The 20,635-nt window shown below is 40.7% G+C and overlaps 1 protein-coding gene across 4 annotated transcripts in view; it reads right to left on the bottom strand.

Moving 5' to 3' along the window:
- Window positions 1-18,386, bottom strand: part of pxylp1 (2-phosphoxylose phosphatase 1) — a 28,913-nt gene extending 10,527 nt beyond the window's left edge. The window contains exons 1-3 of one of the 4 annotated variants that reach the window (XM_075474012.1): window positions 18,276-18,386; window positions 14,026-14,160; window positions 3,452-3,640 (exon numbers count right to left, since the gene is read on the bottom strand). In XM_075474012.1, the coding sequence (XP_075330127.1) occupies window positions 3,452-3,640; window positions 14,026-14,107 (271 nt within the window). In that variant the 5' untranslated portion in view covers window positions 14,108-14,160; window positions 18,276-18,386. Of the gene's footprint in view, window positions 1-3,451; window positions 3,641-10,429; window positions 10,619-14,025; window positions 14,191-18,275 lie in introns of those variants that run through there. The other 3 variants (XM_075474011.1, XM_075474010.1, XM_075474014.1) reach the window with 3 other exon arrangements.
- Window positions 18,387-20,635: the final 2,249 nt, after the last annotated feature.

Raw genomic sequence — 20,635 nt, 5'->3', positions numbered from 1 at the left:
ATTAAGAAATATAAGCTACAACGGTGATCTTTTAATACACTTCATATATATATAATAAATTTATTTGTATAGCACCTTTCACAGAAAATAAAATTCACAAAGTGCTTCACAATACGATGCAAGTCAACATTTCATATACACACATAAGAAAACACAGTAATTGCAGAAAAGCATGAGGCTACAGAGCAGATGGGCACTTTAAGTACAGATAAAAGCTATTTTAAATAGGTGGGTCTTCAGATTTTTTTTGAAAATGTGCAGAGAGTTAGACAAGAGCGGGGGACAGTCAATAAGCTCTGGTCTGAGGACCTAAGAGGCCTGGTTGTGTTATAGGGGTGGATCAGGTCACAGATGTAATCGCAGGGTTCATACACTTTTTCACCAACTTTTTTCCATGACTTTTCCATGACTTTTCCAAAACCTTTTACTGAATTTCCATGACCAAAAGACCAATGACTAATCGCGTGCACGCGGGCATATTATATACATAGCCTATATTATACATAATATATATTATATACATATATATTTACGTATACTATAGGCTATGCTTTACTATAGGCTATACGCTGCCGTTATACTATGTTATACTACATTAATTATATTCACTTTTTTATTTATATAATTCACTTGCCTGGTGTAGGCCTTGAGTCAGAGATGAAAATGAATAGGCCTATAGGAAATTAGGTCGTGAAATCATCATGAAGACAAATTTGTATTTATATCAACATACGTATATTGTGGAGATAGATATAAACAGGGTTCATACACTATTTCATCTGTTTTTTTCTCCATTGGCACTATGGGTCTTCACATGAGGGGCCATCCCAAATGTACACACATACGCACACTTCCTCTCTCCACAGCTGAATCTCCTAGCAATCTCGCTGTCGGGGAACATAGCGGCGAACAGCTTGCTTGTGTCTTCTGACGATTTGTATTTTTTTTCGTTTCGATTTCGTTTTTTGACTCGTGGATCATCGTTTGCCTTATTGAAGAACCCGCGGCACTGCTGGATGGCGGCTTGTCTGTTGCCGGTGTTCTCACGAAAGCCGTTATTGCTAGGCTGCTAGTAGTAGCTGAGGCGATAGCCTTGTGTTTCTTACCACTCAGGTGGCTAACAAGGGCCGCTTCGCCCATATTTGAAACATTGAACGTTTTGTGACACAACTTGCATCGGGCACGAGTCTGGTCGTCGTCGTCCCTGGCAAGCCACTGCCGGTAACTTTCTTTTGACAGCCACAGATTATTAAAGCTACACTTCCCCGGCATACTGTAACATCGCCCAGCATCAAGCTAGACTGCGATTGAAAACATTTCCACCCAAGACAACTCGTGACAATTTACATTTTATTACGGCGCATCAATTTTATTAAGATAATCGATTAAACACTAGATATCCATGACTTTTTCAAAACTTCTCAACAAAATATTTTTTTTCCATAACTTTTCCAGGGCCTTGAAATTTATTTTTAAAATTTCAAAACTTTTCCAGGTTTTTCATGACCGTACGAACCCTGTAACCGGGTGCCTGATGATGAAGGGCTCTGTATGTGATGAGAAGAATTTTAAACTGGATCCTGAACCTTATAGGCAGCCAGTGTAAGGAAAGTAGAATGGGTGTGATGTGAGTCATCCTGTTGGCTCTAGTCAGTAACCTGGCTGCAGTGTTTTGAATAATTTGTAGACGGTTCAGAGATGATATGTTGAGACATGTGAAAAGTGAATTACAATAATCTAACCGGGAAGACACAAATGCATGAATTATCATCTCCAGCTCAGGCCGGGACACAATGGACCTGAGTTTTGCTATGTTTCTGAGCTGGAAGGAACAATTTCGTGCTAATGATTTTATGTGCTCCTCAAAGCGCATGCTTCGGGTCGAAGGTAACCCCAAGGTTTTTTAGCTTTGACTGAGCAGCTGATGAAACAAACCCAATACTGTGGGCAATTTTGGGGGCTGAATTCTCAGGTGCAATAATTAGAACCTCTGTTTTTTCAGTGTTCAGCTGGAGGAAGTTATTTGCCAACCACTCACTAATGGCACCCAAACAGTTTTGTAAAACAGCAAAGTTGGATTGGTGATCAGGCCACCAGACTGCAGTTTCCATCATCTCAACAGAGATTTGTACAATCAACACTTGTACTCTTCACTCTGAATCACTCATTTTAAGATGGAAGAGGAATATATTTACAGTAACAAAGCTTCGATATGTCCACTGTCCACAACCTGAAAAGCCCCAATTAGCATGCAGATATCTCATGAATGTTTAAAGCAGCTAAAGCCTAGTTCACAATACAAGAGTCTAAGCTGATTTTCAGGTCTCAGAAAAATGATTTAGATTAAAGGCTAATTGATGGCCATCAATTACTAAGTAATCCAAAAGGTGTGATTTTTGGGGCTTAAGAAACTGACCCATCTCTTGGATCAGTGGACATGACAGGGGGAACCCTAAAAATGAAAAGTAACAATCTCACATACAGAAAACATGACGGCAAGCAAAGTGAAGAGACTATGCTCCGAACTGCAAACACTAGTGAGAAGAGCCACGTGTCTCTGATATTTCCTGTGTGCACTATAATGACAGACCTGTGAGAAAGAAACTGGCGCATGTTCTTTAACATGCCGGGTGACGAAAATAGACTGAAGCTTTAAGGAGCTGCTTGCTTCATGGTGTAACATTAATGACAAAAGAGGGACTTTCTTGTGATGCGTGACTTCCTTATGCAAATCAGCAGTTTGAACACACTTCAACTTTAAAACTCTAGATCATCATTGATGTCTTAGATCACTCTAAGACATCAATGTTTTTACAAAACTGTTTCTACTTCCCTTGCATGGCTAAACAAAGTCAGTTGATGAAGGGTTTACAATATAGCAAAGAAGTTTCATTCTGCCACAATAAACATCTTATCTAAAAGTTGGACGAATAGAGGAATTTATCATCCTCACACTTTGCCAAAACAAATGTTTAACTAGCATGTCTCAACACTAGACGCAGCAGTAGAAGATACAACAAATCTGTTCTGTGTATGAGTGCATGCACATACTGTGTGTGTGTGAGCGAGCAAATGTTTAAAAGTCTGTTCAGAAAACGGAAAAATAGTGTGTCCAGGAAAAATGACACCAGTGTAAAACTATAGTTCAGTTGCTATCCACAGATAAGCAGAGTATGGTTTAGTTAACAGTATACTGAGTAGTTTGTTTTAAGTTTGTGTACTTGTGCACTAAGAGGAAATTAATTTGCCAAAAATAACATCTTCTCACTCTCAGCATACTAAAGTTGAGATTATTACTTAAATATTAATGTTCATACAATGCCTATAAAAATCTGGTTCTGATTGTGGCAGAACTGGAAAAAAATAAATAAATAAAAAAATATATATACATACATATTCTTGTAGTAGTTTAGTCTGATTACATTTGTTGTATTCGTATAAAAGGTCTCACCCTCCCAGGCCTGTTCCGAGCGGTTGGGAGTGTTGCAGTAGCTGTAAGCCTCAGATATGGGGTTGGGCTTATGGGTGTGAGGCTCCGGAAACACTCGCTTTCTGCTCTTCCCCAGAAACACCCCAGTACCTCCATCTGCAGCCTGCAGCAGTTGCTCCTCTCCCATGGGAGTGGTGGGGATCAGGTTCACTATGGAGACAGATGTTCACATAAGGAAGGAAGAATGACTGGGAAAAAGGGGAAAGTGAATAGGCAAGGCAAGGCATCTTTATTTATATAGCGCATTTCATACCACAGGCAACTCAATGTGTCAACCAAGAAGAGAGGGATCAAGGAAAAACCCATTACGGCTCCTAAAGTCAAATTTTTTACAAAGGGATGGTAAAATGTGGCCTATTGGTTCGATTATACTGATTGGTTTGAGTCAAAGTAGTATCAAGGCTTGACTGTGTAATGTGCAAGTAATGAAACTAACCTACAGATTCTCAGGTAAAAAGGACAACTGAAGGAGTAGCAGACAAACTGCCTGGGTTATAGCCAAAAAAATGACACCTTTGTATTTTCAGGCAGAATGGCAGTACATGGCATATCATCAGTATTACATATGATTACAACCCCACATAGATCGATTTGGGATGGTATAGAAAATGCTACAAATCCCATTTACTTTGACTTTATCTTCATTTCATTTGTTAATTAATTTTTTTGTCAGGCTCAGACACATTCCAAAACAAGCTGAAATGAGGACAATTTAGGGCTGCCAATAGTTGATTGATCCAAAAGCATCATCCATGAAAGGGTTTAAAAACAATGGGCCTCATGCAACAACCGTTTGTACGCACAGACTTCTTCTTAAATCGTCCGTACGAGTGATTTAAAAGAATTTGCGCATTCACCAATCTTTTCGTATTTTACGTTTTCTTTCAGAAATTTTCAGAATTTACGAATGAGTCACACCTGTCGTTGGAGTTTCGTAAAATAGTCCACTGTTATTACAATAAAGTTTGCTTGACTAATGGATTGTATATTTAATTATTTTGAAGCAAACATAAATAAATATATACATTATACCCCATAATTATGCTGACATTATTCTGTTTGACTTAAATTATGCTCTAATTGAAGGGTAATTTGACTCTGTATATAATAAGGTCAATGGGAAGTGTAACCAGTGGCTGACTTTCTACTTTTGGATGCCTTAGCACGTCAGGCTAAGACCGTGTAGATGTCCTGCGGAGACAGACGAATGGCTGACATCGCGATTTAGATTGCCAAGGACTGTGCTGCTGCAAATATGCAGCTTGCTAGAGACACAACTCCAGAGAGAAACACGCCGATCAAACCCAACTCCACCAAGGTACTCACCACCGTTGGTTTTTTGGCCACTGGAACCTTTCAGAGTGAGACTGGAGACAGATCGGGTGTGTCCCAGTCCTCTGTGAGTCGTGCGCTCCCCTTGGTCATCAAAGCTCTCATCAGTTTATCACCCATGGTACATCAAATTTCCATATACCGCTGTCCAACAAGTACAAATTAAGAGGGACTTTCATGCCTTGGCTGGACTGCCAAACATAATCCAGTGTTTCCCGCAGGAAATTGCTTAGTCAAGGTGGTGAGTCGTCGGCCGGGACCAGGGGTTTTGCGCGGATAGCCTTCCGTCGGGGGGGGGGGGGCGGGCTACTTGGAATGGGGGGGGGGGGCTGTTAGAGCAATAACGAAGCTGTTTAAGAGCTGTAACACTTTTTATTTACATTATTAACTATTTACATTAACAACCAGTAGGTGTCGCAATTCAATGTTATCAATGCTGTCTTTTAATGTCTAAGCCTGGCAAAGCATTATTACTTCGGTTTAAAAAAAAAAAAAAAAACGTTTTTGGGAACGTTGGCAAGGCGGCAGTGCGAGTTTGCTAAGTCGGCCGCCTTAACTATAATGCGCAGCGGGAAACAAATCGGAGCAGTAGACTGAACACATATACGCATCAAAGCACTCGTGTCGTTGTGGAGCGCACCAGTGAGTTGAAGGCCAGGTGGGTGTGTCTCGATCCAGCGGGGGGCAAACTGCTCTATAGCCCAGAGAAGGCATGCCAGATTTGCATAATATTGCCATGAACAAGGGTCTCCACCTGAACCAGCCCAAGCAGACCAGAAGGTCTGGTGCCAGAAGACCCCCCTCATTAACCGCCCCATCAAAGACTTTAGCTGCATTCATCGAGCATCTGGTCATGGTCATTTTTTTTTAAGCCATTTTCATATCAAACCATTTCTTCTTTATTTCGGTGACATTACGAACTACAGGTGACATGGAATTAACAGCACTCTTAATTGCTTCCCATTTCTTCGCTTTAGCAGGTCCCGTAATTCCACTGCTGACACTGCTAAAAATGACAGATTTTCCTTTCCGGGTCTCTGAAAGCAGAACTTCAATCTCAGAGCCCATAAAGTTGTTCTTTTTGTGCCTTGATGCCATTCTCATGACTCAACAGTCTTGGCACAGGAGAGAGAAAGCGTAGCCTTATATGGTATAATTTTGGGCGTGGAGTATGCAAATCTACTATCCTCATGCACATGCACTTAAATAAGCATGGGTGGCATTCATCATTTACGCAGGTGGTTTACACACTTTTTCCAAAGTTAAGAGCGTTTGCTGAATCTGACGTGGCGTGTTCGTACGAGACCTTCGTACGAAAAAATTAAGAGAAATTTTGAATAAAAATACGAAAATGTTCTTGCATGAGGCCCAATGTTCCTCAAAGAAAGATTGGAAGGGATTTGTGCATTTCTCTCTACAGTGCAGAATGTCATTAAACCATTCTAGAAATCTGAAGGAATTTCAGTGTGTAAAGGACAAGGGGGCAGCTGGACACCCGTGATCTCTGATCCCTCGGACGGCACTGCATCAAGAACCGTCATTCATCAATAGCTGATAGAACCACATGGACAAAGGATTACTGTGGGAAACCTTTGTCAAGCACGACAATGTAGAGTTCCATTCACAAATTCCACTTCAAGCTTTACTGTGTTTGTCCAGAGGCGGCATCCACTTCTCTGGGCTCGGAGGCATCCGGGATGGACCATCACACAGTGGAAATGTGTATTGTGGTCAGACCAATCAGTATTCCAGATCTTTGCTGGAAGAAATGGATGCCGTGTCCTCTGGACAAAAGAGCAAAAGGAGCATCCAGACTGTCGTCAGCAACCAGTCCAAAAGCCTGGCTATGTGATGGTATGGAGGGTTGTATCAGTGCCCTTGGAAAAGCTCATTTCCTCTTCTGTGATGGCAGCATTAATGCAGAAATGGAAAGGCCAACCTGCAGGTCTGACCTGTTCCCCACAGAGAATGTTGGAGAACTTTGAAATAATAATCACCCCTTTTTTTTTTTTTTGTTTGATGAATGGGACAAAATGACACCTGAAACTCTTCCTCACTTGGTATCCTCAATGCCAAAATGTCTAAAAGCATTGTGAGAAGGAATGGAACCGTCTCAACTTTTTACAGGAATTTAACCACAGTTTGCCCAACATGTTCCAACATTCAAAGTCAGTTACTTTATTGGGGAGAGAAAAAAAAAAGAGAAAAAAAAAACACTGAAAAGTTGCCACGTTTGTAGTCTGTAGCTCAGCTAATTGCTGACAATTGTGGAAAGAAAGTGCTGGAAAATTACTGTGAGTGAAAAAAAATCTCACATACATGCCTTTACTGAGGAAACAGACAGTTTAAACAGCATTGCCTAATTTTACATATTGTTTAAATCTATCGGTATTTTTTTTTCAAAGGTCAGTTTACTGCCCCATCCCACATACAAACACAACCTTATTAAAGGTCCATCACAATTCATCACCATGTCAACAGCTCTGTGCCTTCAAAGTCGTCGCTGTTACCACTGAGTTGCTTGGGCACCAGTGACCTGTGACCTCTTAGAGAAAAGGTCCAACAAGAATTGAGCTTTCTTTGGAACTAGAAAGACCATTTACAAAGACCCAACTATAAAGAAAAAGAAGCTGGAGCCTCAAGCCCCTTTAGTCAAGCTAAGTATTCAAATCCCACATACATCATACATAAAGAAATCCAAACTGTCAAGTGAACCGTGCAGATATTACGTCCTGCACCAGAGGAAGAAAGAGGACCATTGCCTGTATGATTATAAACACAAAGGGCTAAAGAGTTCTCATACCTGTAACAACCTAAAATCTGAGACTGAATGTGAAAGTAATGGCTGTGCAATGTTGCACACAGTACTTTAATTCATACGGTCATATATATAGATTTCCACCTCCCCTTCTCTACAGCTGGAATAATGAAGTCCTTACATTTGGTGCAGATATTCACTCCTGTTTGCTCTACACATATATATATATATATATATATATATATATATATATATATATATATATATATGCTCTACAAGTAGTACAACTATGCCTGCATTAGTTTCCAGTTTAAAATGTACTGTAAGTTGTTATGCAATGCCCCCTGAATTGTTCTGTGGTTGAAATGACCTTTACAAATAAACCTGCCTTATAAATTCAATGCCCTACAAAGAGATCACATTCTCATGTCTTCAACTGTATGTGAATTATTCGAGATGATATTCAACAAAGCTTGGCAAAACCATTGAGTGAACAGCAAATGCTTTTCTCTGGACTGGGCAATGAGATTTATGTACACAATCATCTTCTTAACATGTGTTTAAATTATGCTACATTCTCCATCTGTTTGGATGGACAAAGCCAGCAACCTCAGGGTCCAGGCAACCACAGCGGACGAGGGCAGCAGCCTAATACTAGAGATGCAACGATAGGGATTTTGGGGGCCGATCACCGATCACCAAAAGCAGTATCTGCCGATCCCGATATTGCAGATCACCGATCACAGCGTCAAATCCATAAATTCTTCAATATTGTTGTCTCATGTACACAACATTGACATTGTATTATTAAGTATAAAAATTAGGAGATGAGAAAGTATCATGAACTGACCATTGTTTTATTCCAGGCTGTGCAATGTTTCACACTCAAAAGACTCTCTTAGAGACAACTTGGACTCAGCTTACATAGAGTAGGTTTAGCTTACTAGTTTAAGCTTTCTTGTGGCAATAATTATGTGTACAACACAACACAACACAACACAATACAACATGTGCAGTGCACCAACACAGACAACAGTAGACATTTCACTCTCTTAGAGTTGATACAAGTTGTAAACTGTAAACCATAGTTTTCCTGTGGAAAAAGGAATTAAATCTTAAAATAAAAAATGGATTATGTGCACAACACACAACATTTGTACCATAATAGACTCAGCATCGACATGGGACTCACACTAGAGCTCCAAATTGTCACTCGTGAAGCCGATGACACGATCTTGTTGTCCTGCATAAGGCTTTGGATGTGACTGTATATAGTTTGGTATAGCTCCAGCAGGCATTCATCAGTGAAATATTTACGACTAGGCAGCGTGTACTGTGGATCCAAGCAGTTAACGAGGCGTTTGAACCCGATGTCTTCTACAACAGAAAGCGGCTGATGATCAAGGCATATGAATTCCATTACCTTATGATTTAGTTCTTTCTTTTTATTGCGGTCGTTGCTGTAGGGTTTCTGCCGTTTATATGTGTCTGTTACAGTCAGCTGAATTAGTGGTGTTACTGCACGCTCCTTTCGGATCGGTTGCCGATCGATCGGTGCATCTCTACCTAATACCACTTTCAAAAAAGCACAAGCTAGACATTGATGTGTTTATGAAAGTGCTACATATTCCTTCTACTGACACAATGCATGTGCATTGCAGATGAAATTCTCAAAACAGCTTTTGGTGACAGCTGGTCGTCCACTGATCACAAAGTTGGAAGTTTAATCCTCAATCTGTCCACAAATCAGATGCCCTTTGTCACACTGTCCAGTAAAAGCTGGATTCTTCATACACAACAAATGTGTTGTGTATGAAGGTAAGGATTGTGGAACTGGAGCACAAAGTCAATGCACTTCTAAGGCAACAAAACTGAAAAGAACTTAAATGACCCTGAACACTAAACTGCTTCCAGGGACAGGGTAGCACCTTGCATGAAAAAACACCTGTTGTGTAAGTGTTGGTATGTGAAAGAGGAACATATTGTGACCTACTGCAAAAGAGCCACAAGCCGGCAGCATGTCATTGCTGGGTGAAGTCAAGTCAAATACTGATTTGCTTAAAGGAGAATTTGGTTGTTTTTTTGTTTTGTTTTTTAAACCTGGACCTCATTTTTGGAATAAAATACATTCATCTACTCCCTGATAACAGTTTGGTGAAAGTCAGCGTCCTTCGGAAGATATTTAGATCATATATAACAGGAGAGAACAGACCATCATTCCCGATACAACAGGCCTGCCAGTATCAATGACCTCTGATACACAGTTTCAAGAGAGGGCAAAACAAACGCAGAAATAAAAAACGGGTATCCAACATTTACAGCAGAGCTACAAATACTGATCTTAAGTCCATGTATTTCATCAAACGCATTAAAAAATATATCATTTTTATTTTGGGTCATTGAAAATATAATTTCAAAATGACCACAGGGGCATATTTTACTGTTTCCTTTATTATCGTTACCAACTCTCAACCAAACATGTTTCCAGCCAGCTGACAATCCTTTGCCTTCGTCTGGACATCGAAAAGCTGAACACTTTCATAATGTAGTATCCACACATCCCACACTGGTACAAGTGGAACAGTAAAAAAATAAATAAAACATGGATAATGTACTCCCATTAATGGTTATATAACATCGAGGAACAGTTTAAAAATAATGGCTGGAAGAAAACAGCATAAATTTAATGAATCACACAAAGAAAGCTTGTTGACTGAGAAGAAAAGTACAACAAAACCAAGTCAAGCCACTTAGCACTGAGAACTACATCTAAAAGAGCAGAGTTAGACAGCTTTGAAGTTTATTAGATCGGATGTCATAAAAAATGTTTTCAGTCTATACAAACTCACCAGAGATGAGGAAGAAGAAAAGGTGTGCAGCGACAGTGGAGACCATTTTAAGGACTGCTCGGAGGCTGGAAGTCTGGCCATACACAGTGAAGCTTGTTCATTACCAAAACTTTTCCCCCTCTACACTGTGCCCCATACACTGCCACCACCCAGCTACTCATCCACACACACGCCTGCCTGGACTGACCAAAATTCTGCAGACCAGTTCGGTCACAGATGTCTGCACAATGGGGCTTTTGTGACTTCATGCTCAACACGAAGGACTACACACACACACACACACACACACACACACACACAGAATGTGGCAGTGGTAAGGAAGCCTTAGGATGGAACATAAGATGTCTTTCCAATTTTTTTTCACAACTTTAAATGTTTAATATTGACCCAAAACAAAGGCAACAACTCAATCTCACTGATTAAGGACGCAAATATTTACTAGTTAAACACTTTAACCCTCTACATCTAGTATCAGTCAAAAATTGGGCACACCTACACATTTGTTTTAAATGAGTAGGTGTCCAAAAATATGCCTGAATACTCCCCAAGAGCTCGATCGTCCACTCCATTAAATATTCTGCCACTGTGTAAAAGTAAAGATTACTAAGAACAGCTTGATTTTCAACAAAAAGGCTGCTCCACTTCAATAAATCTGTTAGCTGAACCTCTGCAGTGATTATCGTACACGCAGAGGGATAAGGTGCTCCAACTTAAACACTCTGCTTGGATCTACGATTATAAAAGTGATGTCTTTTAGGCTGTTAACGCTTTACAATGACAGCTGGGTGTACGCTGGCGCGTTTTGGCTGCCGCTGCTCAACGAGTCTATCTGTCTCCTACCGCTTAGTTAGCAATTTTTCTTTCTAAGTTGAGTTTACTTTTTAAAAACAATCAGGACCTTGTCTTTACTTTGGATTACAGCCCTCATTTGGATTTTTATACCCATCAAAGCTAGACAAACCGGATAACTCCCCCTTTTGGATTTCTGCTCTTGTTTGGATTGTTTACATCAACAAAGTTTGACCAACCTGAGAGTAACTCTTCCGCCGCTTCCACAAACCGTGTTCTGGCGTCTGCTCCATGGTCTGGTTTGTCCTCCTGAGTCTGTCTGCTTTCCTTCCTTGGGGCCCCTGCACTGGGCTTGCTAACGGCGCGGGCGCAAGGGAAAGTGGGAAATCGATTGACTGGCTACTGGCTAGCGGGCTGTCGGTTGGCTGTCGGCTACCTTATGGTGCTGGTGCTGGTGCTGCTGGCTGTCCGGGTCGCCCTGCCAGCATTGTTGGACCATTGGCAGTTGGGCTACCGGCTGACTGGCTACTAGCTAGCGGGTCAGCTGTTGGCTGGCGGCTAAGTGGCACTAACCCTTGCCAGCAGTTAGCGAGGCTAGGTGGAATTCGTCCTTGTTTGGCATGGCTTTCAGTTCTTCCTCCTCAGAACTCCACAAACTCAACTCCGCAATCACTCCTGGACTCAACATCCCCCTTGTAAATAAACTCAGACTTTTGCGTCACACCTGTTATACCTACCGTAGTACACGCAGAAACTTTGTTTACCATCCGCAGCTTGAGCAGTGCTTTCCTTCCATCTGGACGCCCGTCACACAACTTCACATCATCAGAGGACCGCCACCAAGAGGCTATTTGATGCTACGCAGGACAGAAAACGTGGAGTGGGTCCTCCTCAAACCTCAGACCCTCCTACACTCAGATAGCACGCAGGAGCGGTGCAACAACTTCATCTCCTTTTCTAAATCTAAAGTAGACAACAGCCGCTCCGTTCTCTCTAACTTCCTGCAACTAAACAGCTCAAAAACAGAAGCCTTTCTTGTTTGCACTCCGCACCAGATCCGGTCATCCACTTTCACCAGCATCACCTTCTCCGGCCACGACATCCACCTTTCACGCTCAGTCACTAATCTCGGTGTTAGGATGGACCCTCACCTGACCTTTGAGGCCCACATCAAACAACTCTGCAAAACCTCCTTCTTCCACCTCAGAAACATTGCCAAACTCCGCCCCATACTCACTCTCCCTGATTCCGAAAAACTTGTCCACGCCTTTGTCTCCTCCAGACTGGACTACTGCAATGCACTCCTCATCGGGATCCCCAGCAAGAACATCCAGCAGCTGCAGTATATCCAAAACTGTGCTGCCAGGATCCTGATGAGGGTGCGGAAATACCACCACATCACACCCATCCCCAAATCCCTCCATTGGCTTCCTGTCCAGTACAGCAGGCGTTCCCAATGACCGGGCCCTGGACCGGTACCGGTCAGCACAAGAGGACAAATTACTGGAGTTAAAAAATGACGGAGGCCTCAAGACTTTATTTACACACAGTTCAGTCTCATCATTTTGGGTTAAAGTTATGGGAGAATACCCAGGACTCGCTGAAATAGCACTGAAGACACTGTTGTCTTTTCCGTCCACTTACTTGTGCGAGGCTAGATTTTCCGCTTTAACAGTCACCAAAACAAAACAGCGCAGCAGACTGGATGTTGAGAACACGCTGCGCATATCACTGACAGACATAACACCACGTTATGATCACCTTGTGTCTGGAAAACAGGCTCAGGGTTCACATTGAGGGTGAGTTAAGTTTTGACGTAAATGTTGTTTAGGTTGCGTCATGTTTCTGATACTAGTGGTGTGACGTCACGTAACATTCCCCAACATGAGTCTGAAATATTACAGCTGCGCTCTGGTCCGTCCAGTCAAAAAGGTTGGGAACCCCTGCAGTACAGGATCGAATTCAAGATTTCCCTTCTGTCCCACCAGTGCCTCCATGGCACTGCACCCCCCTACATCAAAGAACTCATCGCCCCCCATTCCTCCTCACGTCATCTCCGCTCTGGACAGGCCAATCTCCTCCAGCTTCAGAGGACAAGGCTCAGGACTATGGGCGACCACGCCTTAGGCTCAGCTGCACCCAGTCTGTGGAATGCTCTACCTGACCATCTAAGGGCACCGCAGACTGTGGATTCTTTTTAAAAAGGCCTGAAAACTCATCTTTATAGAAAAGCCTTTGGCTTAACTGAAAAATCTTAAAATTCTTTTTCTGTTTGTTTAGTTTTGTTTTTTTAAATGATAGTTTTAAAATGTAGCACTATGAGGTCATTAAGTTGATGTAAAGTGCTATATAAATCAAATATATTATTATTATTATTATTTAAAAGTGAACAATTAGTTCTGCACATTCTGCCAGTGTCATCAGCCAGCATTTCTCCATAATCCATACTTTTGAGTCTAGCATGTTACATTTAGTGAACCCCTTTCCTTCAGTGGTTGTTTCCTTGCATTCACTGCGCTTGTCAAACATACACTACGTCGACAATGTTCTGTGACCGCTTTCCACAGCAGAAGTGCGCAGAAGTAAAAAATGACAAGTATTAAAGACTTAGCATCCAGATATAAATTTACAGGAAGCCTGAAGGGGATATCGCTTTGTTTCATTATGAATGGCGACTCTAGAATTAGACGGGAATGAGAGAATACGCACTCTGCCCCATTCAAATATGGACACGGGGACACAGCTGCAGAAGTAGGATGGATATGTAAGGCAGTTTTGTTGAGCACACAAACACACAGTTTACTTACAGAATTGTAGGCTTAGACTGATGATGGTCAGCACGACCCCGCCCACTGCCACCAGAAAGACGAAGCGGTTACGAGCCAACATCTTGTGACCGGTCTGTGTCTCTGTCCATCAGCCATCTAGGCTGAGGCCCATCCCTGCAGTCCGGACACACAAAACATTCAATTCTGGGAAAGAAAATAATTCAACAATGGAATGACTGAGTGAATGGACATTTGATACAACATCAAGGTTTTTCCAAGTCTGACTTTGTGGGGATAAAGTTCTGCATCATATGTGATGAAGAGCCAGTGGAGAGAGCATTAAAGAGCATTCTGAATCAGCACCAATGAACAGTGATGGGATCAAAACACAGGCAGACTAATGCGTGTTCTTTTTGTGTTTAACTGCATGATTTCACTGTGGCGCATGTTTGGAATCTTATTATTTATATCATTAAAAGTGTTTCTGCTTTTATTTGCATTCCCCTTGTGTCCGTCTGGATTTTGTCATTTTAGTGTAGATTTGTGTTTGAAGCAGGATTCATCAGGAATGACCTCCCTGTAGATCCCCACGTTACTAGGAGACAAGAGTCACTGTAGTAAGAGCAGCACCAAATACTGCAATATCCCATTCAGGTGACTGTTTCATCAGATCAATATGAGCAGAGGACCAGGAAGTACCTGTATTCATCTGGTCTGAACACTTCGACTCGGGAAGTACATGAGTACAATGACCTATCAGTACAATGGAGGCAGAAGGAAGCGGACACCGTGTGGTTGGGTTCAATCTGTGTCAACAGGGGAATGGCATTTGTTTTTTCTTTCCCCCAGACTCAGCCACACAAAGGAGACTGAACAGGTAGCAGTTGGGGTGAAATGGAGTGTACATCCACTGGAGATCGACCTCACTGGCGACTGCTGCATAGGCACACTGACTATTTGAAGGGACCTTTATGGGACATTTTTATCGTTTTATCACTTGTTAATACATGCTGTGTGTATAATAAATTGTTTTTATAAATTGAACCAATCATTGTGGGCTTTTTCAGATCTGCTCATCTTGCTTTTAAAGAACCTTTGGTCCTTGTTTTCAAAAGTCCTGGGGTCTCCAATCCCACAGCCAGCATTGTCTGTTTTTAACCAAAAGCATTACACTTTCACACAGCAATACACTTTCAATACACTGAGTAAAAAGTAGAGCTGGGTCAAATAGTCGACGTATTCGACGTCATCAATTCGTCGACATGAATAATTCGCGTCGATGTGTCGCAAATTTATTTTTTTTTTGGTTGAAGTCCCCGTTCCAAAACGACCTACTAGATGAACTCTCATGAGTCAGGACTGATGCGCCGCTCGCAGCCGTCTGCGTCAGTGACGTGTTACGTTAGCCGTTTAGCGCCACATTCAACAACAAAACAAAACAAAACAAAACCCAGTAAAAGTAAGGAGAGAATAAAAAACACCACAAAGAAGCTAATATGGAGAGCGGGGAGGCAACTGTGTTCATGGTCTGCATGATGGTGATATTAATCATGGACGATCACATCAGGCGTCTAATATCGAGGCTGGAAGAGCTCACAGAGAGTCAGGAGACAAAGGATCGAGCGCAGGCGATACTTCTTCGTTTCATGAAGGAAGAAAGGAGAGCAGAGCGCCGCAGACAAAGGAGACAATGTGTAAGTTTAACTTATTAAACACCCGCCGGTTGTGTCCGTGTTGTATGAGTATAACATTTCAGCCGTGATAGCATGACAAGGGGCGTAGCTACCAACCACCAAACACCTCCGTCAGATGTTAATTTATCAAGCAGTAGCAGTAGTTGCAGTTGGCTAAACCAAAGATCCTCTCTGAATAAACACTACGTTAGACTGTTGAGTTGTTGTCTAGTTATATTCCCGGCGTAAAATTTACGTCTTTTAATTACGACTGGAACAGGTCCCGTGTTTGCCTAGTTTAAAGCTGTTAGCGCTACCAGTCCCGACATGTTTCTTCTGTGTTATCTATTTGCTAACACCGGACGGTGGATTTTATACTCTGCCATTATGTAGTTCTTGTCTACCTGTTGACTGTGGAAATTCCACGATCTAGTAGCAACCAGTTCCAAGTAGTAAACATGCATTACAAGTTGACAATTCAAATTACATAAATCACTTTTTAAGTTGAGCCTCAATAGTTAGATTAATCGTAAAATTAGTCGTTAGATTAGTCGATTAATCGAAAAAAATAATCTCTAGATTAATCGTTTGAAAAATAATCGTTTGGGACAGCTCTAGTAAAAAGTGAAAAATGATGCCTTGTGAAAGTTTTCAACGAGACAGATCTCTTTAAGTAGGACAATATTGTTAGATATACTTCTATCATTATTGCACTGTAATCAGAAGTTAGCCTGCAAGTGCTCAATCTGGCATAGTTACACAAAGAATCAGAGAGCTGAGTTAAAGGATAAGACCGGTTTTTTGACATTGGGCCCTTGATTTCACATTATAACATGATGTTCTACTCACCCCTGCTTGTTGTTGGTCATTTGGAGCTGTTCCGAAGATATTCGCGAGGCGTCTGGCTGCTCTCTTGAGATATTCGGCCATGAAACGGTTTCCTATGGGCAAGCTTATACAGGCACAAACTATGCTGTTTATAATTTATTAATTACTCTACACTAGCACTGATAACGTGGAGGTGCGTCGCTTACTTAAAAAAATCCGGGTTACTAATTTTGAATTTTAACCGAATGAATAAATAGGCAGCAGGTCTGTGGGCTGTCTGTGGCAGTAGCACGATGAGGAAGTCAGTAACACCCACTTTACGACGAAAAAATCAAAATTACAATAACCCGGATTTTTTTAAGTAAGCGACGCACCTCCACGTTATCAGTGCTAGTGTAGAGTAATTAATAAATTATAAACAGCATAGTTTGTGCCTGTATAAGCTTGCCCATAGGAAACCGTTTCATGGCCGAATATCTCAAGAGAGCAGCCAGACGCCTCGCGAATATCTTCGGAACAGCTCCAAATGTTCAACAACAAGCAGGGGTGAGTAGAACATCATGTTATAATGTGAAATCAAGGGCCCAATGTCAAAAAACCGGTCTTATCCTTTAATAAGCACTGTTCCTTCAAACAAAGAATAAAAAAAACTAAACATGTTCAGTAGTCTGTGCCAGAGGATAGGGTTTAAAAGAGATGTGGGAGGGACAAACTAAAACTGTACTAAATGAAGCACTCCACATTAAACCCTACCATTAGGTGGTCTAAAAATATTTCCAGTTCTGTGAGATCAAGCTCACGTCTAACCACTATACCAGCTAAACACTGCTTCTTGTGAATTTTTCCCTTCCTCAAGTAACTTACAGAGAGACAGTGTACTCTGACTAACCTGTGGATTCACGATGCTTAAACCAAACGTTTCAGTTTATTGATGCGTTACTTATCAGCAAATGTAAAGCATCATCATATCGGTTCACGGTTTGGTTTGTGACACACATGAATGAAGGAAAGACACTTCTGTGTTAAATTAATTTCACTGAACATCTGTCACGTCGTCTCGTATAGCACGGTTTAGACGATAAAGTGGGTCAAATTAACAGATACATGGACGTTGCTGTGTTACGTTTGTTTGTTTGTTTGTTGACTGTCTGTAAATGAAACCCGGTGGAAAATTGGATCGGCGGAAAAAGGAGAACATGTTACAATTAGGAGCGGATCGGAACCAAGAAATACAGCATTGGTCTCGGCGGATGGTGAGCTCCCTGATCGCTCGTCGAGATGCCATTGGGATATCGTTTAAAGGTGCAATTCAAAGGACAATTAAAAAAAAAAAACGTAGTTGCTCAGGGAACTTTATTTTACTTTCCAAAAAAACTGAAGTTTCACGCTGCAAACCGAGTCTTGGCCTCATAGTAAAACTGAGCTTCGCGTCTGCTAGTTAACTAGTTAGCTAGCAGTTAGCTAGCGTTCATTCGTTAATGTATGTGCGCATAGCAGTCAGTCACACTCGCGGTCCTATGAGGAATACTGCACACAGATGACCAGCATCATCCTTTTACACTGAGACTTCTACCAAATTTGCTTGTCGCTACTTGTTGCTTCCATATGCAGAACACAGAACAAGTTACCGTAGTGGCAAGCAGCTTTGTGCTTAGCGAGCAACAGAGCCAAGGTATACAAAAAATGCCACATCAACAGCCCTGCAAAGCATGGCCAAACAATCACCAAATGCAAAAGACAGAACACAGTAAATCCTTCGCGCTTTAATACTTTCTATTTGTGTCTTACGTTTCCTACCTGCAGCAACTGAGACTGCCCGAGCCAGAGACACCCAGAATTCACAGTTAAATCCAGCGCTCTGGTTTCTCCGATACAACCGACAGCAGACAGCGCTCAGACTGCAGCGTCAAGTAAGACGCACGCACGCAGCTCTACTTCCTGTACGCAAATTTGAAAAAGACTAACCCCAAGAATCCGCGCTGAATCACTAACAGGTAAAATAATACAATTTTCTTTTAAATAAACTCTTAAATAGACTAAGAATTTATTCATATGTTATTAGCTTAGCATATACTTTAAATATGAGTATTATCAAAATATATTATTTTATAATAATAATTTATAATGTATTAAATATATTAAAATAATACTTTAAAGTCTGCAAAATGACCGTAATGTAATGTAATATAATGTAATATACTTTAAATATGAAAAGGACCTATACAATTAAAGATGACAGGAAGTCCATCTTAATCGGTGTGACAAGGTAAAATGCAATTGTAGTAAACATAGATGTGTATAGAATGGCCATTCTATATGGTAGTAAATGTGTTTAAGTGCCACAGCTCAAGATATACTTTAAAAGTAATGTATAAGAGTTAAATAACTTCAGATTTTGTCTTAAGAACACACAAACGCGTCTCTCATTATGCACCTTATTATGAAATCCGTTTAATCTTTTTTCCGGCTTCATCTTTTGAAAAATATTTTGTCACGGGTCCTTCCAATCAGAGTGGTGTAAAAGGATATTTTTATAAGGCCCTGCTTCCAATTGATTTGTGAACAGTCCATCCAGCCGAGAGTCCAACATGACTGCTCCATCTAGAGGACTACTAATGGCAGTACATGTAAGCTTTGACGTCTCCTTGCTGTCATTATGAATTGTAGTGTATCGGTATGTCTTTGTTTGAAAACAACAATACAGATGTTTGATATTTGATTATATTTGATGATATTAACTTGACTGTGATTTAGCAAAAACATAGGTATCAAATGATGCTGACAACTGACGAAGAAATGTAATCCAGTCAATTAAACTTTTTCCTTGCAGCTGGAAAGAATCTCTTTATCACTGAAAATGTTTGACACACATGAAGCAAGTCTAGTCAATATTATATAAATCCATAAATGTAAAAAGAAGTAACAGGAAGAAGTAAGTTTAATCATATTTGTGAGCAAATGTTGAAAAATAAAATAGATAAAAATGCATTAAACAATGAACAGACCATAAAGTCATGAGTAAATTAAAAAGTCTTTAAGTAATGACAAGTTCATGGTTATCAAAACACTTATTATACTTTCTGTTCACTTGGTATATTCTATTGGTTATTATGGTTATTTCACCTGACATTTATCTTCAGTTTTTGTGTACTATGTTTTACTCTGTATACAGAGCAGTTCTAATTTATTCAGGAATAATTCAATGTCATATTATGTTTCTGTCGCCTCTAAAGTAAACTGAAGTATAATACTGATTGATCATATGTTATATATTGTAGCGTATTGGGGACTGAATGAATGGAATTCCCATGATGCTTTGCAGGTTGTGCAATAATTGCTTTTAAAATTGTTCTAAAATGCTATAACTTGGTGTTAGTTCAGTATGGCAACAATAGCTGTTATGTTCTTGTTTCTTTTAGTTAAATTGCTATGTTAGAGATTTTATATTCTATTATATTATTTTATTATGTATTCATCTTCATGATTTCCCCATTCTGCAGGTCTTATGGGTAATGGTTATTTGGTTGATTTATGCTAATAAAAGAGAACATTTCCTTAGAGAGCACACTTGTGAATTTCTTCATTATAAGTCTCAAACTGAGCATGCCACATTGGTGTCAGAAGTGGGATTGAGAGATGGTAACAATGAGGGCTGGGCAAGTTAACTTGTTATTATATCGTTAACTCGTTAATTATTTAACGCCGATAAATATTTTATCCCGCATTAACGCAGGTTTTATTATTTATTTTATTATTGTAAAAGTCTGTTGCTCACGGGCTTTTATTTTGTAAAAGTCTGTTGCTGACTGCTGCGGAACCGTAAAAGAAAGTAATTGGCGGATCTACCACACATGGAGAAGGGTACGGAACTTTTACTCGGCCATTTTCATTTTAAAGTTCTTCCAGACGGCGGAGTCGACAGAACCAAAGTCATCTGTAAACACTGCCAAGTTGAATTGTCGTATCACCGTAGTAGTTCCAGTCTAAAATGTCACTAAAAGGCAAAACAAACAATTGATACCAGCAAGTCATTCAACGAAACAGGCAGTGGAGCAAGGGTTCTACATAAAAACGACATCAAAATGCTGATGTTAAAAGTGTGTTTGCACAACAAATGTTATGGCACTTTCATTCATATGGCAGCACAT

The sequence above is a fragment of the Odontesthes bonariensis genome, chromosome 9, assembly GCF_027942865.1.
Source record: "Odontesthes bonariensis isolate fOdoBon6 chromosome 9, fOdoBon6.hap1, whole genome shotgun sequence".
Taxonomy (NCBI): Eukaryota; Metazoa; Chordata; class Actinopteri; order Atheriniformes; family Atherinopsidae; genus Odontesthes; species Odontesthes bonariensis.
Note: the sequence above shows the minus strand (reverse complement) of the source record. Positions and strands in the feature narration are given on the sequence as shown.